Source organism: Primulina huaijiensis, unplaced genomic scaffold (genome assembly GCF_012295235.1).
Source record: "Primulina huaijiensis isolate GDHJ02 unplaced genomic scaffold, ASM1229523v2 scaffold43369, whole genome shotgun sequence".
NCBI lineage: Eukaryota > Viridiplantae > Streptophyta > Magnoliopsida > Lamiales > Gesneriaceae > Primulina > Primulina huaijiensis.
In genome coordinates, this window is record NW_027360496.1 from 285,785 (window position 1) to 303,845 (window position 18,061).

General features: G+C 31.0%; 2 protein-coding genes across 3 annotated transcripts; both read left to right on the forward strand.

Annotated features, from left to right (window-relative positions):
* Positions 1-1,188: 1,188 nt before the first annotated feature.
* On the forward strand, positions 1,189-5,153 carry LOC140970182 (PGR5-like protein 1A, chloroplastic). Of its 2 annotated transcripts, none has more exons than XM_073431817.1 (11): positions 1,189-1,518; positions 2,091-2,206; positions 2,286-2,382; positions 2,483-2,583; positions 2,889-2,945; positions 3,575-3,651; positions 3,972-4,023; positions 4,282-4,392; positions 4,469-4,566; positions 4,714-4,817; positions 4,908-5,153. In XM_073431817.1, exons 1-10 carry the CDS (start codon positions 1,326-1,328, stop codon positions 4,781-4,783), a joined length of 972 nt encoding a protein of 323 aa, XP_073287918.1. In that variant the 5' UTR covers positions 1,189-1,325; the 3' UTR covers positions 4,784-4,817; positions 4,908-5,153. The 2 variants fall into 2 exon arrangements, with proteins under 2 accessions (XP_073287918.1, XP_073287917.1); XM_073431816.1 differs by having other exon boundaries at positions 1,190-1,518; positions 4,714-4,789.
* A 2,312-nt stretch (positions 5,154-7,465) lies between these two features.
* Positions 7,466-11,446, forward strand: LOC140970129 (B-type cell cycle switch protein ccs52A-like). The gene is made up of 10 exons (XM_073431720.1): positions 7,466-8,136; positions 8,595-8,717; positions 8,797-8,901; positions 9,078-9,257; positions 9,337-9,399; positions 9,512-9,706; positions 10,094-10,195; positions 10,292-10,354; positions 10,474-10,542; positions 10,962-11,446. The coding sequence occupies exons 1-10, from the start codon at positions 7,618-7,620 to the stop codon at positions 11,013-11,015; spliced, it is 1,473 nt and encodes a 490-aa protein (XP_073287821.1). The 5' UTR covers positions 7,466-7,617; the 3' UTR covers positions 11,016-11,446.
* The last annotated feature ends 6,615 nt before the right edge of the window (positions 11,447-18,061 follow it).

Below are 18,061 nucleotides of genomic sequence, written 5' to 3' on the forward strand. Positions count from 1 at the left end.
CGTGAGACCGTCTCATAAGAGACCTACTCTATTTAGACTGTCTCAACTCAATTAGGTATCTGATGTAGAAAAAAAAATATTAATTTGAGAATATGCAAGCGTTGTCTATTTAGATTTTTGGATATTATTAGGAGTATTTGTTTGTATGTGTGTAGTTGAATATATAGGCAAATATCTCAATTAATACACGATTCATTTAATAATACGATTTTATCTTTTACCTAAATTGTTTTTTTTAAGTCTAATTACTTTTAAAAAAAATTAAATTAACTACACATTTTTTCTAAATTATTTTATTAATTGTTTGGTAAAAAATATTGTTTTTATTTAAATATATTTCCATATTGTATATAAACTAGAATTATTAATCATAAAATATATATCAATTAATAATTATATTCTCAAATTAATATAAATATATAATGAAATGATAATTTTTTTCTCTATATTATAGTATTAAAATGATATACTATATATTGATAAAATAAAAATAAATAAATAAAATATAAACACACTAAAATATATTTTGATATATTGATTGATAAAAATATAATAACATAAATATTTTTTTTTATCTATATTAAATTAAAATACACGTATTCAATCTACGAAACGTATTAAGAAGACATAAATCAAGTGCAAAAACTTTCACGTGCACCGATTTTTTATCAAGAGATTTGCTTTTCATTATTTATAACATGATGATAAATATTCTTTTATTTTTTAATTGATCAATATAATTAAAATGATGATTAATCTTGTTTTTAGAGTAGAAAACAATACAATTTCTTTGCATTTTTTAATTCAATTTTTATCATTTGTGACGTTAGAAAATGATATCAATAAAAAAAAAAAACAACGATACGTTGATAAGTGAAAAAACGACAAAAATTAAAAAACAAAAAGAGAAAAAAATGTAATTTCCTATGTCATCATGAAGAGTAGGTATCTTGTGAGACGGTCTCCTGTGAGACGGGTCCATCCTACTGATATTCACAATAAAAAGTAATACTTTTAGCATAAAAAAATACTTTTTTATGGATGATCAAAATAAAATAAGAGATATGTCTCACAAAAATACGACTCGTGAGATTGTGTCACTTCATTTTTTTTTTCACGTTATGAAATAGAAAGAAGCAACCAATCCCAACCAAATCACGAGATTTTCCTTGGAATCACGACAAAAAACTCCGACAACATATCTTTGTTTCCGTCCACTCATTCTTCGATCGCCTTATCTTCTACACTGAGCCTTCATTTACGCGGATGCACTGCTTATTTTCAGTCCCCTGCTCTCAATTCGGCTCCTTCCGCCGCCGCCGCAAATGGGTTCCAAACTTGGGTTCGCTGTAGCAAAGCCGAGATTTTTAATGGCTCACATCAGGAAACCATTCGTTTCTGTTTCTTCTTTACCGTCTTCTGCTCCAGGAGCTCACTCGATTCATTTTGGTGCCGCCAAGTTTTCGCTTCAACGTAGACTACTGGATGTTTCCGCCAAGGCCACTACTGACAAACCAGGTTAGGATTCTGATCTTGAGCCAATGACTATCGAGTTAGTTTCTAGGCGTTGATTTTTATATATATATAGAAATATTAATTGTAGAAGAATATGATACCAACTTATAGTTCGGCACCTGTGTCATTTTTGTGAAAGAAAACTCCTGCTTTGTGAAAGAAAACATCTTGTTTGTGAAAAAATCAATTAAGGTCAATCATGCAGATGTGTATCCCAGCCTGAACCACCATCTGTTGTTTAAATCAACGATACATGAATGAAAATTATAGGTCTACAGAATTAGTTAAAATCAACAGAGACATGGCTAGCGACTACTGAGCTTAAAAAGTTCTATTTGTTCAAGTTTTATCAAAGAAGACACTTCCCATGTGCAGTTTGAACAAATTGTTATTCTTTCTGTTTCATTGATCATCTTCAGGACTTGTATCGCAAAGCGTTATCTTGTATTTCCTGTGAAAATCTCTTTAACATGCCACAGACGTGGTAGATTTTCTTGATTTCTTATTCCGATGGCAAGATTTGGTCCTTGGAATACTTGCGATATTTAGGTTATTGAATCCCATCTACCCTTCAGGTCAGGCCCAAGAAGATGATGTGGTTGACAGCAATGTCTTACCCTATTGTAGCATAGATAGAAAACGAAAAAAGACTATTGGGGAGATGGAACAAGAATTTCTTCAGGCACTTCAGGTGATGATTGAAGGTCTTTTCCTCCGATTTTTACTTGTCGAATTCATAATTTGAAATCTGATCTGCTGCTTTATCGCAGGCTTTCTATTATGAAGGAAAATCCACAATGTCGAATGAGGAATTTGACAACCTCAAGGAAGAACTAATGTGGGAGGGGAGCAGTGTTGTAATGCTAAGTACAGTACTTCTATCCCAACTTTTATTCTTACTTGCTATTTGTCATGTTTGAATTTGAATCAGTTGTGTAATTTGTAAAATGGATTTTTTGCGATGAAGGTGCTAATGAACAGAGGTTTTTGGAAGCTTCAATGGCATATGTATCTGGGAACCAAATTTTGACAGACAAAGAGTTTGACGAACTGAAACAGAAACTTAAGGTTTGTTTAACTTAAGAATGAACTTCAGAAAGTGAATAATATATTTTAAATCAGTGACAGTGTTTATTATTCGATTAGTATTTCTTCAAAAAACATTTAATCAAGAAAGTAAAATATGTTCTTGCGCTATATCTTAGTACTTGAATGAGTCATCATCTTAGATAACCTATATTGTTAAGCTTCTGTCATATTATATGACTATCCGGCATATCTTTTGAGTATTCAAGTGATTCTTTATAATGTCTCACTTTTTCCCTGGCTTCCTTACATTTCTTCCATTTATCATTTCCATTAACATCTTGTAGATGGATGGAAGTGAGATTGTGGTTGAAGGCCCTCGTTGCAGTCTTCGTAGTAGAAAGGTTAGTTATTTTGCGTCGAGTTTTTTTCCTGTATTTACCCTTAGTTTTTTTTTCTTTATGTCCTAGGAAATTGAAGTTTTCGTTAGGCACTTGATGAGCCTTAGCTTTTGAAGGAGAAATAGGGTGTTTAACTCACTGAGTTTTTATTTGGATTTTAATCTATGAAATTTATCAACAATGGAGATTTTAGTTCATTTATTTTCTCAGGTGGTTTTTGGCTACAATTTTAGGAACATTCGAGTTTATAACTTATTAATTTTTCACAAGTCGGTATTCAGCTGGAAAAATTTAAGAATATATGAGATTTAGCTAATTGATTTTCAGAAGTCAGTTTTAGCGAATTTGAAATATTATAAAGGTGGTGATTTATCCATTAGATGACATTTATAATCGGGAAACATAGTTCCTCATTTCAGTTCTTCTTTACTAGCTGGATTGTTTCCTTGCGGTTCTCAACTTTTCTATGTTTTTCATGTAAGTGATTTACTTAGTTCTCTTGGTTTAGCTTATGGTATTTCGTCATTTGTATTTAGTCTTATTTTATGGTATCAGATGTGATGGATGCGATTGCAATTCGGATATTTAGCTCATTTGTGCTCTCTACTTAATTTTATTTCTTTATCTTGCAGGTTTATAGCGATCTCTCTGTTGACTACCTCAAAATGTTTCTTTTGAATGTACCAGCAGCGGTGGTTGCCTTGGGATTGTAAGTGACCAAATATTGGCATGAATGTTTATTTTATTGGCAAAATCGAATTTCATTGACCCAAAGGAAACTTCAATGAAGTAGTTTATGAATTACTCGATGATAGCATTCTAAAAGAATTCTTGCTAACAACAATGAATGAAGTTCGAGAAGATAACTTTTTACACGCAGAGTTTTTAAAGATTTTGTTTAATATGCAATCAAGATTAACTTTATTATTGGATTATAATATACCTACCCTGGTGTTGTATCATTTGTTTTTTCTTTCTGTGAAGAACATAATACTTGTGCTAACTGATTTATTCCACTCTCCTTTTTAGGTTTTTCTTTCTTGACGATTTGACAGGATTCGAAATCACCTATCTTTTAGAGGTAATAAAGTTGTACAAATTTGATTATCCTTTTGTATTCTCGATACCAAAACTGTTAATTGGAGACAGCTCTTTCTTGCATCTGACAGCGTTATACAAAATGTTTCTTGTATACGGTAGCGCGTATTGCTACAATTTGACACAAAGATTCACTTGCTCAAACTGGAATATTAATTCAAATAAATGTTCAGATGCTTCGGATAATCTACATTAACTTGGATACTCTCTTGCATAAACTCTAAAAGCATTATCTTTGCAGCTGCCAGAGCCATTCAGTTTCATTTTCACATGGTTTGCAGCTATCCCCGTGATATTGTGGTTGTCTTTCACGCTCACAAACTTCATTGTGAAAGATTTCTTGATCTTGGTGGTAAGATTTGAATAAAGATATGAAATTTGCAATCTCGCGCTACAAATTCTTAAACCGATGAAATTTGATATTTCAGGGCCTCTGTCCAAACTGTGGCACAGAAAACAATTCATTCTTTGGTACCATATTATCTGTATCAAGTGGGGGTGACACCAACAAAGTGAAATGTTCAAAGTAAGTTCGATGATTTTATGCCTTTCTCTAGCTATGACGATTTTTTTGATATCGATTCACAGTTCAACTGGAACTGTGCTCGGGTCTAGTTTCGGACTTTAGCTAAATTGTTCCGTTTTCCAATTGTGACTATGAAACATTGTTTAGTTGTGGGACGGAGATGATGTACGACTCGAAGTCACGGTTGATCACATTGCCTGAAGGAAGTGAAGCATGAGTTCTGGTACGTACACTCCGGCTTCCTCTCTCAAGTAAGGCAGTTTTTTCATTTGAATTCTGCATGAGATTTTGTGCTTCAGTCAATTTATGTAAATAACCGAAGATTTTCGAATTTTATGCAGAATACAGTGGGTTTGAAGTGGATACAATGGATGTGGAAGAGGAGAAAATGTACACATTATGTATATCTGAGGATATATTTAGAGAGGAGGAGTTTTCAGATCAAAAAAGATTATAGTGGCAAATGCTTGATAGTTTTGAGTGTTTATATGTAGCAGCTTGTATAATGCTTATGTTCATAACAAAATAAACAAATTAGAAATTTAACTGAATCAATTGTTCGAGTTTGAGCTTGAATTTTTCTAGCCAACTGGAATCTCAGAAAAGGAACTAGTTTCGGCTTGACTTGAAGTTTGAATTTCTGCGCAAGTTTTTATCTGATCTTAAATATTGAACTGATTTATATTTGCTTAAGTGGGATTTATTTTAAAAAAACAACATATGTCGAAAGCTCTGGGGTATTTTAGAAGATTTAAAAACATAATTTATTGTATTATGATAGGACATCAAAATCGAGATTTTTTTTTAAAAGATGATTGAGATTATTTTGACGAAGAAGAAAAGTTCCATTGAAAATAATGTAGTGAAATGTGAAGAAAAATGTTCTTAAGAAAATAAAGTGAAAGTGTTTTGGTGATACCCGGGAGGCTCGAGTCATGGGTACTGGATGATCTCGGGACATGAATTAGGTCATGACAAGTTTGCCGGACAAATGAATGTCTGAGACATCATCTCCTCGGGCAACCCAAAGCTCGGGCTTTCAGACGAGTCTCCGGGAGATGGCCTTTTAACTGGGTTACCTCGACAATAGCGCAACGTACTCGAGTGCACAAGCATGTGATACGTTATCTCGGTAATCATTATTGTCAAATCATATGGATTTGACATGGTGAAAGGGACAGTTGGACGTGTCAGAGAGTTGTGTATTAGAAAAACAGGAAATGAATAATCATTTTGCCATAATTAGTAATTGAGCACTGAAAACAAGTTCGTCTTTGATTTTCTTCTTATAAATACCAAGTTTTGTATATCATTTACATTCATTTACATATATATTGTCCACATCATTTACTCTCTAGATTTTTCATACACCATTGACATATTATTCTCTTTGCTACATCGGTTCTCTTCGTTCACCTGCTGACTTTAGCATCGGAGTGGTCACGCCGGACAACTCTCTGGCACCCATTCATGTGATTATTTTCGTGTTTGCAGGTAATATCCAGCCTTTCACGGGGAAAAATCTCTGGTTTGGATATATCTTGATGTGCTCTCATTCCCCATTAATTTTATATATGATCCAGTAAATTGCACGACTCAGCTCACACGATTTACCCGGATCGCATCATGTATGATTTCCAAAATGTAACCAAGTAATATACTTATATACCCATAATTGATAAATCGCTCCATATTATGCATTAATCATGAAAATCAACGTTTTTACATTTTTATATGTCATAAAATGTTTAGTATTCTTCTTTGACTTGAGCAGCAACATGTTCGTGATGGTCACTAAGGTTGTACTTTCATGTATTCTATTTCTGATATGTATAAATATTACATTCAAATTCAATTTGGACATGAAGAGATGAACTGAGGAAAAATCATGGTTTCTTTGCTTCATACATGGCGCCTGCTTATAGCTTCTTCTTGATGTTGATTGCTGCAACTGCTGCCGGATATTCGACACGGGTCTTCCGACAGAGCGCTTGGAAACTTGCTTATGCTACATTTTATGGTGATAGTTCTGGGAACGGAATGAGTGATTATAATTTCTCATTTATGTTTGGATTTAGCATTGATGTGAAATTGAAGTGTATAGCACTCACGATAAAAAAGACTAAAGTTGTAAAAAAAAATTGAAAGATATAAAACTAAAATTGAAATTTGATAATATAATATCAAAATAATAAAATAGCAAAACATAGATTATTCAAAATTAAATTTTCCCTTTTATTTTCAAGTCACACAATTATTGATTCATGTTATCATTTTATGGTTCTTATCTTAAATTCGGAAACTCGAAAATTTAATTTTAATTTGGTAAAATTCGATCTAATTAAATCCAACCGGATAAAATTCGATTTATATCCTTGCTGATTTTTTTTCCTATTTTAATAATATCGGTCCAATAAGGTTACCAAATATATAAATAAAAATTATTATTTTAAAGATTTTATATTTGCATTATCTTATAATTTTTTGCTCTTGAAATAATAAAATACTTATTTAGCTATTTATTTATACACAAAAACTTTCTAACTTTTATGCTTTTTTATATTATTTATGTAAAAAATAAATAATTATAAAAACCCAACTCAATCTAGATAAAATTATAATTATAATTCCTTAGAAAGTGTAATTTTTAAAAATAAGTATTTTGACATGAGTTTTTATTTGTGAGATTTTCCGATTTATTATCATCATAAAAATTATTATTAAAAATAATATATTTAACATAAAAATAATATTTTTTATGAGTTAAATTAGACCTAGATCACAAAATTTATGTGCAGAAAATCTAACAAACTGTTTATTCCAATTTCTAGTAAAATAAAATTATTTGTTATGGTTTAATTACCCTTATGCACCGGTTAATTTTCCCGCAACTCTGAACCGTGTTCTGTTATTTTTCCCGGTAAACATAATTGCTCAGCGCTCTCTCGAAGGCATCCCCCGATCGCCCACCGCATCCCATCCTACCACCAGACCCGCCGCTCCCAACCGCCGCTGGCGAAGGTACTACTTCCTCTCGAAGAGGAATTCAGAATGTCCCAGAAAAATATGGAAACCCCGAGCACAAGTTTATTGTCTACAGACCCAAAAACTCCAATGAGAATCACCGCATCCGAGCTTCTCAGCTCTTCCTATCATCGCCCCTCATCCTCCCGCACGATTTACAGTGACCGATTCATCCCTAGCCGTTCCTCTTCCAACTTTGCCCTATTTAATCTGCCTAATTCCAATGCCGATGCTTCTTCTGACGATTCTAATTCTGCTTACACTACCCTTTTGAAGTCTGCCCTTTTCGGACCCGAATGCGCTGGTGGTGCTAACGGGATTCAGCCATCGACTCCGGAGAAATCTGTTCACACGGGTCGATTTGGTGCTAATAACAACGGTAACGTTTGGCACATTACTCCTCCTAATTGTAACATTTTCAAGTACAAAACCGAGACTCGGAAATCTTTCCATTCTCTGTCGCCGTTTGGGTTTGATGATCAGCTTCCTGGGGTGTCTCATAGCCCTATTAAGGTTCCCAGAAAAGTTCCCAGGTCTCCCAACAAGGTTAGATTTTTATAATTCCTAGGGTTTTTTATTATTGTTTTTTTTCAGATTTCTTGTTATTAAAATCTCATGTTTTGTAAAAAAAAAAAAAAAAAGAATCTCTTGATAAAATTTTCTTTTGTTCAACGATTTGGGATTCGGATTTTGGATTTCTTAGATTATACATTTAAGTGGAGGTTTCCTTCGCCGATGGGTTTGGGATTTCGTTGAGGTGCGATAGTGTTTTTGTGTTTGTTTCCTTTACCTGAGGTTAACTGAATCCGGGTGCATAATTTACTGTTTCTTATGTGTTAGCTCTGTGTGAGGTATTTTTCTCGTTAGCGCGTTGTATTGACTATTTTAGTTACTTTTGAAAACTTGTGTTTTCCTTTTGGAGTACATTTTTGTTGGATACTATTGTCGGGGTGTGCCAATTTGAGCTGCTTAGAACTTATAGGTTGTATGGAATTTTGTCGTAGGTTTTGGATGCACCAGCACTGCAAGACGATTTTTATCTGAATCTTGTAGACTGGTCTTCAAATAATGTGTTGGCTGTTGGGCTGGGCAACTGTGTTTATCTATGGCATGCTTCTAGCAGCAAGGTAAGACTTGTCCCTTCACTCTATTTTTCTTGCCATTACACTCATGGGATGAAGGATTTTTTTATCAATAATTGTACAGGTTGTGAAGTTGTGTGAGTTGGGAATTGATGACAGTGTCTGTTCTGTTGGGTGGGCACAACGTGGTACACACCTTGCAATTGGCTCTAGCAATGGCAAAGTCCAGGTGTGCAATGGACAATTTTGTGTCTCTTGTTATATACTCTAAATATTTTGCTCTGAATTGTTTTGCTTTGCATTGAATCAAAATGCTTTTCGAACAGCCAAAACCAGTCATTGTTGTTTTGTCTAGTATTTATTTCCACATTCCGACGTTAACTGCTTCAACATTATGCCATGCAGTTGTGGGATGCTTCTCGTTGTAAAAAGATAAGAACTATGGAGGGACATCGGTTGCGAGTTGGTGCTCTTGTGTGGAGTTCATCTCTGCTGTCATCAGGAAGCCGGGACAAATGTATTCTTCAGCGTGACGTACGAGCTCAGGACGACTATGTTAGTAAGCTGAGTGGACATAAATCAGAGGTCAGACCCTTACCTACTTTTAGTAGGCGTTCTATTATGGCTAGCTGCATTAGTTTAACGTCAATCATTTGTGTTTTAGGTATGTGGTTTGAAGTGGTCCTATGACAACCGTGAATTAGCATCTGGTGGAAATGACAATCGAGTAAGTAGTTATCTTTCCTTGAATTTGAGTATCTTTTGTTCGATTTGACTTAGATTAATGTTTGTTGATCCTAATCATTCGGTATAATTTGACTTACCATTTTCTTTTGTAGCTTTTAGTATGGAACCAACACTCGAGTCAGCCAATACTAAAATATTGTGAACACACTGCTGCTGTAAAGGCTATAGCCTGGTCGCCTCACCTTCATGGACTTCTTGCTTCTGGAGGTGGCACTGCAGATCGATGCATTCGTTTCTGGAACACAACTACAAATTCACACCTAAGTTGTGTGGATACAGGGAGTCAGGTAATGTTCCCATATTTACGTTTCCGAGTGAATTTTGTAGGCTGTGAACTGTTTGATGACAATGTAATGTCAGTAGTTTATTATATGATTGAAGAACTTCAATTTGACATGTTGCGTTATTTCTCAATTTTTCATTAATCTTTGTTGATTAAAAGAATGAGGGAAACTGAAATTTATATATTTCCTTAATCTTGTGGTTGTTTGTATTTTTTATTTTGGATGTAGTACTGTCTGCTCTATGTGACATGCCTGACATGTTATTTCTCCACCACACTTCCCACCTCCGCCTCGTATGATAGGAAAAGGCTCCTGCAATACACAATTGAATTCTCCATTTATAGGAATGGAAGTTTTTAAAATTTCTGCCTTAAATGTAAAATATTGCAGGTGTGCAACCTTGTGTGGTCCAAGAATGTGAATGAACTTGTTAGCACTCATGGTTACTCACAGAATCAAATTATTGTGTGGAGATATCCTTCGATGTCAAAGGTAACCGTGGATGAGCAAGAAATATATGGGATCTCCATTTTTGTACGAATCCTAGTCTTAGAATAATTTGAATCATTTTTCTGAACCAAAATGCAGCTGGCAACTCTCACTGGCCATACGTACAGGGTACTTTATCTTGCTATCTCTCCAGATGGACAGGTATGCTAGTGAAACTGCTGTTCCCTTTATCTTTTGTTTATATGATTTTTTAATGGACTGATCAGTAATAATTTTAATTTGCTGATTTTACTTTATCATTATGTTGATGATCTTTGCAGACAATAGTAACTGGAGCAGGAGATGAAACACTCAGATTTTGGACTGTATTTCCTTCTCCCAAGTCTCAGGTGAGTTTTCTGTTTCTCAATATGCTAGCTTTTTAGAGGTATAAGATTGTCCTTTCCGAGTTCCAGTCATGGGATAAATAATTACATACTTGCTTAACATTGAATCTCTTTATACTGTATGAATTTTTCCTACAATACCGGACCGGGAAAAAAAAGTCAACATGTAAATTCAGCAATCAGCAGTGGCTACAACACACCATTTGTGACATAAACAATTGATGAGAGATACACTGAAATTTGTACTATAGTCTTGTCCGGTAATTAGGCAAATAAATGTTATGCTACAAGCTGAACCTTATATGGTTAAAGGTAAATGTTTTGGTTTTGTATGCTATGTTATTTTCCAGATTTGTGCACATAAAATATCCCAACTCTTTGTTACATAAGATACCTAACGCAATCAAAATGTTATATCACAGAACACCGAGACTGAAATTGGAGCGTCATCTCTTGGAAGAACTCGGATTCGTTGATTCGACGAAACCCCCATGCTACCCTAGCTCAGAATTACTTATCTTTTATAAGCTCCATTCATGTCGCATTTTCTGCCGTGGAGAATGAAAGGCAATGTGGAGAAACCAAATACCTACCGCCTGATCACACGAATTATGTAAAAAAAATTTGCTGAAGGTGGTGGCAAGATTAAGTTGATTGTTCTCACAATCAAGAAAGTTGGTAAATATGAATTAGACATTGTTGAATGAATGATGGTGATAAATTTATACAGTGGGAGTTTTTTTTATAATTTATTTTTGAGGGGATAAAACTAAGGGAGTGTTGTTTAAAGCTGAGCAATAACTTCTCCCTTGTAATGAAAGGCTACAATCTTAGTATCAAACGCATATGCCTCCTCATTTGTAACATATTTTCTACTAATTTTTAATTATGGGATTCCTTTTGTTGATTAATTTTTATTACTCGATTTGTACTTGTAAAAATGGTAGAAAATTACAAGTCAAGCAAAACGATTTAACCCAAAAATATTTGGGTTGAAGTACCAAAGAATTTAGATTAATGATAAGGTATGTAATATAAATTAAATTTGGAAAATTGTGCTTTTATATTTGTATTTTGTGATTTCGATCCTCTCAAATTTCAATTTTGGTCTTTTTTTTTTTTTTTTTTTACCATTTAGTCTTTTGTAAAACTTGATGTTGATGCGACACGGGTTGATATGATGATAACACGTGTTGTCATATTAACATTTTTATGAAAAAATATTAAAATTATAAAAAATTAGAAAACATGAGACTAAAATTTAAATTTTACATCATAGAAAATCTATGCAAATGTATGACCAAAAACGATAAAAGTTAAGCAGCGCACAGAGGTTTCCATGTTTAAATCTGAGTCTCTGACTGCTGGTTTAAATAAATAATGACGAAAGCTGATACCCTACCTTTGTACTGGCTAGGGTTGTCTGCCCAAATCTGGACATCCGAAACAAATTGGTGGGATTCCATCTGATTAGATTCGACCACATAAAATTGCATATCCGGACTCTTTCTTTATTTTTCTTTTTTATTCGGGTTCAGTCCAGCCCGATCACCAATAATAAAGTTTTTTTTTTGCTAAAAAAATATTTTTGTATTCTTTATGTTTTCTCTATCAATTTTTTTTGTTAAAAATTATATATTTTAAGTTATTTATTCATGAAAATATATAAAAATAAATAGATTTGTCTACCCCGAACCCTGATCCAACAAGCAAACATGGAACGACCATTGCATGATAGAGAAAGTGAAACTAAGCATGAAGATTGAAGCCTAACAGGAAAGATCAGAAAAATGTTTGGGGTTTGTCACCGAAAGATACCAATGACGGGTCATATCGTCATAAAAAAACCTTAGAAAATCGAAACTATGAACCGTTGATCATGACACAGACTAGAAAACTTGGTAAAAAAAATTCCCTGCAAGAGAAATTTGATTCAGCCAATGGCCTGCCTAGCTCTCCTTGTCAAGGCCAAAACTTCAGCGTTCGAAATGCTATATGATTTTACAAGCCATGTCATATATCACGTACGTATATTAACAGGAGCTACGATGAATTTCGCTTCAATGGAATCTGTCATAGAATATTTGAGCTGAAGCGAGTGAATGGCCAGCAGAATTAGTAATAGATCATAGCCGGTTTACTCAAATTCGCATAAATCTAAAATAAACGCTACTTCCTTGCTACAAGTTTAGCAAGTTATGGACTGGAGTGGTCTGCCCCCTCTTATCCTATACATTTGTATTGTTCATAATGTTAATTCGACGAACCATCCCAAATATATACTAACAAACTGTCCCGAATACTGAGAAATAGTCAATTTGTTGAGGTGTCATCATCAATTTTACCAGAAAGATTTTGTGGCCCAGTGATTGTCAAAGGGCAGAGGAAATATCAGGTGATCAAGATATATGTATATCCTTGAGTGAGCCCCAGCACCCCCACCTTGTTGAATTTTGGCCTATTTTATNCTTGGAGAAAAATATTTTTTTAATTTTAAAAAAAGATTTGGACTACTAAAATTTTTCTCATATCTTTTTTATCATATTGTTTTCTTTTGTTATTTGTCATATTCTATCAATAATGCACATATTTTATTATAATATTCAATTATTATAATTTTTTTTTACAATCAATGATATGAAATTTTTTATTTACAATGTTGTTTGATTTATTATTCTCTTTCATGTAAATTGACAATAATTTTTACTGGATGTTTTACTTTCCTAGTTACTTTTGATTTAGTAGACACTTATACTTGATAACATATAAACTACACATTATTATTAGGGGTGAGCAAAATTTCGGTTAAACCGAATTAACCGACCGAACCGAGTCAATTCGGAAATCCGGTTCGGTTATTTAGGAAATTCGGTTTTCAAATTAAAAAAATTTGGTTATATCGGTTAATTCGGTTCGGTTATTGTTTTCAAAATTTTGAAATCGGGTAACTGAATTAACTGATATAATAAATACTATTATTTAATAAAATTTTTATTATTTATCAATTTTAATATATTTTTTAATTTTTAATTTTAAAATCAGCCCTAATTCTAAAGAAAAATTTGTGATGTATGTGATTTTATGTTTTTATGCATTTGTGTAGACTGTAGTGTTCAAAAAACTTACATATATAATTAAAGTTAAATGATAATTTTTTTAAAAAACTAATCGGTTAATTCGGTCACCAACTGAATTAACCGATTTTAATTCAGTTCGATTTTCATCGGTTATGAAAATTAATTCGGTCGGTTCGGTTATTGCTAAATATTTCGGTTCGATCCGATTATGACTAATTCGGTTCGGTCGGTAACAGAACCGACCGAATGCTCACTCCTAATTATTATAACAATCTATCATCACATAAAAAATGCTGATGGATTGATTTTAAAAATATTGATTAAATGTTGTCATTTATTTGCAATTTATAATAATAATATTTTTGACAATAGATCAACTGACTCTTAAACACTTATTTTAATATTTCATATTAACTCATAAGTATAATTAGCACAATCATATTGGTATTACCTCCAGAAAAATAATATATTTAATTTTTTTAATTGTTTAAATATCTTAACGAGAACATTTGTGTATCTTAATTATCTTGAGAAAAATTAATTGCATTTATAAAGTTTGAACGGTAAATATAACTTTATAGTATACATTTAATTTGGAAACTGAATTCATTGTATGACAAAAACTTCTTCCATTTATATTTTTTGTGTAACCCAAAAGAGTTAATATTTTTTCTGTTTTATCTTCTCCAACTCACTATAAAAAATTATAAAAAAAATATTTATATCTAGAAAAATATTTTTATTTATTGTTTTTCTTGTCTATATATTTTGTTATATATGAACATATATTCTACTTCATTGTCTTAATTACCATATATCTTTAATATATAATTTGTATACATTGAAGATGAATAAGTTTATTTTATAGTTTTTTATTATCTGACTTAAGTTGATTTATTAATATGTGATATACATAGATATAAGAATTTTCAAATTCAATTTATTCAAAATGATTTTTCATAACAAAGACCAACTCAGAATAATAAAAATTAGTATTCATAATTATTTTAAATATGATATAAAAATAATATGTGGAAACTTTTTTTGACATTTTAGTTGCAAAATACAGTGATAAATGCATGTAGGTGCACTATTTCATTGTGGTAATTATAACTTTATTTAAATATCTTTTTTCTCATTCAAGGATCAAAATTTGTTTATTTCTTATTTTGATTATCGACAAATTCAATATTTCATTTAAATGTTTTTGTTAATAATATTTACATGAGTTTTATTGTATATTTATCCAATTTGAAAGGGATAAATTATAATTCAATATATAATAATATTTGAAAACTGCAGAATACTTCTAGATTTAAAAATCAAGTAACATGTAAGGGATCAATTCAAAACTAAAAGTTGATGCAACATGTTTCTTCTAGCTTTACAATCGAATAATATAGGATCGAGCGTTTGTCGTTTTACCAAAAGCTATAACTGATGGTAACTATGCAAGTCAAATCTTTAAATCATACAACAGCTCAAGCGTCTACCCACAGTGGACAATTATTGTACCAAACAATCTATCTCTTAATAATTGCACCAATTGCAATCAATGAAAATCAAAGTCGCGATCTTAGCTCTGATACCAATTGTAAGCTCAAGCGTTTACTGTCTTATCAAAACCTATAGATTATGGTAACAGTACAAATCAAATATTTTAAATAGTACAACAGCTCAAGCACTACATTTCAATTACTCTACCCAACATGATCAATTATTGTACCAAACAATAAGTTTATGCAAATAACATTTTACTATATCATATAAATTTATAAGACATTTGAGTAGAGAAAAAAAATTATTTTTCATTTATTTGAAAATTTATATTTTAAAATAAAAGAAAAATCAGAAAAGTTGACAAAATCCCGAAACCCAAATTGAAAGTTGAATTAATACATTCATATTCATCATTAAATTTTACTATTTAATTTTAATAGATTTAACATGTTTATCCACTAAAAATATTGAAAGAATTGTTTATACAATTTAATAAAAAAGTCAAAGTACATCATTTTCTGATTCTGAATAACGATCACATTATTATTACGTTACAATGATAAATAAATTATTATTTTTAGTTTATCATCATAGTCTTTACCTCAATAAACACATTTTCGAATGTAGGATGTTAAATTTAATATTGACATTAGATAATTATAGTATTAATTCTAACATTCTTTTTTTATTCTTCTCAATACATTACTTTTTCTATCTTCAAATATATTAATCTATTTATTATTGTATACAAAGTATAATAATTATTTGGTTAATTGATCACATTTAAGATTAGATGTTTAGAAAAAATTCTAATATATCTTTAAAGACCAATAGATGATGAAATTAAATTTGAAATCAAGAGAAAAATTAAGAAAATGTAGAACACTACAGTGCATAAACTTTCGCTTTGTACAGTGACAAAACATAAGGTGAGACCAAGTGAGATACTTATATATATGAGTCTCATTCAACTTAGCCCATTATAATATTTTTATTAACCCACTTTGTCCTTCGTTTTTATTTCACTAACTTTGCAGTGTGACTCATTCAAGCATTAACTTTTTATTTTTTTAATACATAGTGACCTCCACTCTCACCAACTTCAATCTGTAGAAGTCGTTATTAGTAGGTTTTAGGTAATAGACAATTATTTAGTTTTTATTTTCTGTCTTTTGATTAATTGTGTAATTTTTTATGTTCTACCTAATTCATTTTTAGAATTTTTATTGAATTTTTATAATCATGATTAGAAGTGTTGCACGCAAACAATATAAAATTAATATATTTTAAAATGTTAATATTGAAGTGTCGAATAAATGTATTAAATCATTATTTAAGAACTTTTAGAAAAACAATATACATCATAATTCAGATTTAAAGATTAACATACAAATAAAGAATTGCGATGAATATCTTATAAAATAAATGGTGTTAGCCCAAAAAGATTAAATATGATTATTGTAAATGAATTTTTCTTAATTAATTATAAAATTTTCAGCAAATGCGCTGAATTAATTAGAATGTTTTCAATATAGTATGTCGATAAATGTTTTTCCATATGAGTTAGTGATTGAATCCTTATGAACATTTAAAAAAATGTGTTTTTAGTTATAGTAATGGTGTCTTATAATTTAAAATATTAAATGAAACAAATTATCAAGATAAAAAATCAATTAAGAAATTCAAGAATATGTTATTACTCAATTAGAGTTAATTGACATGCTCTTTAGTTTGCTGATTTAATAGGTGTTAAATCCACAATCACTGAGTTTGAACAGAATTCTTGTAGAATAAAATACAATTATAATAAATTACTTGACTGTATAGGTAATAAAATTTTGTATAATTCATATATATTTGATTTATTTCATTTATAAGGTTGAAATTTTATATATTATGATATAAGATTTGTTATACATCTTAACATCGATAAATTCACTAAAAATTTATATATTAATTTCCGCTACCATATAACTCTGGTTTCGCCCCAGACTTTTGTGTATTCGTTTGTTTGAATTTATTATTCCTCATTTTACCAAGACCCATAATATGTCAAACATGAAAGTGAATATTAATTTAAAGAGATGATAATATTTCTATATTATTATAAACATATTTACCCCTCACGATACTGATAAAATTATCTTAAAAATAATATGTTGACAAACATATTGTCAGGAATATCTCAAATGTCAACTTTGACACTCAATTTTGAGTGAGTGTCAAAATGTCTCAACAACCCACAATTTTTGGACAAGATAGTAACATCACAATTTGAAATCAAACTGATATTTTTCATTTTATATAAAGAATTCATGATTGAAAATCGAAAATATTAGATATATAGATATTTAATATAAACTCGTGCAAGCTCATTTCGTGCAAGCTCATTTAGGCTCACCTTTAAATGAGTCGACAAAATTTCAACCCAACTCACTTAAACTGTTTGGCAGTACAGGCCAAACCGACAGACCTAACCCAAACTGACGACTCAAATCACAACGATCTTTTACCGTATTTTATTTAAATAATTTATAAATATAAACCGCAAAAAAATTTCGGTTGCAAAATTTTTTAATTTAAATAAATTCTAGCAAACTGTCACATGATGACATGAAAAAAATTAATAAGACACCAAAGAAAATTCACAATTCGATAATTAGTTATTTCTAAACTTTAATTAATTTAATTTACATAATAAAAAGATAAATAAAAAATCTAAATCATTGGATTAAAAATAACATATTATAATGTCGGTACGCATAAAAAAACAAAATACAAATTTTACATAATGAAAAGATATCATTGGATAAAAATAACACACTATAATGTGGGTAGACACAAAAAATTAAATATTAATAATCACACATATGTAAAATATGAATAAAAAGAAAGAAAAGACACATTTAAAATAAACAATTAATGTAAAGCAAGCAATTAATAAG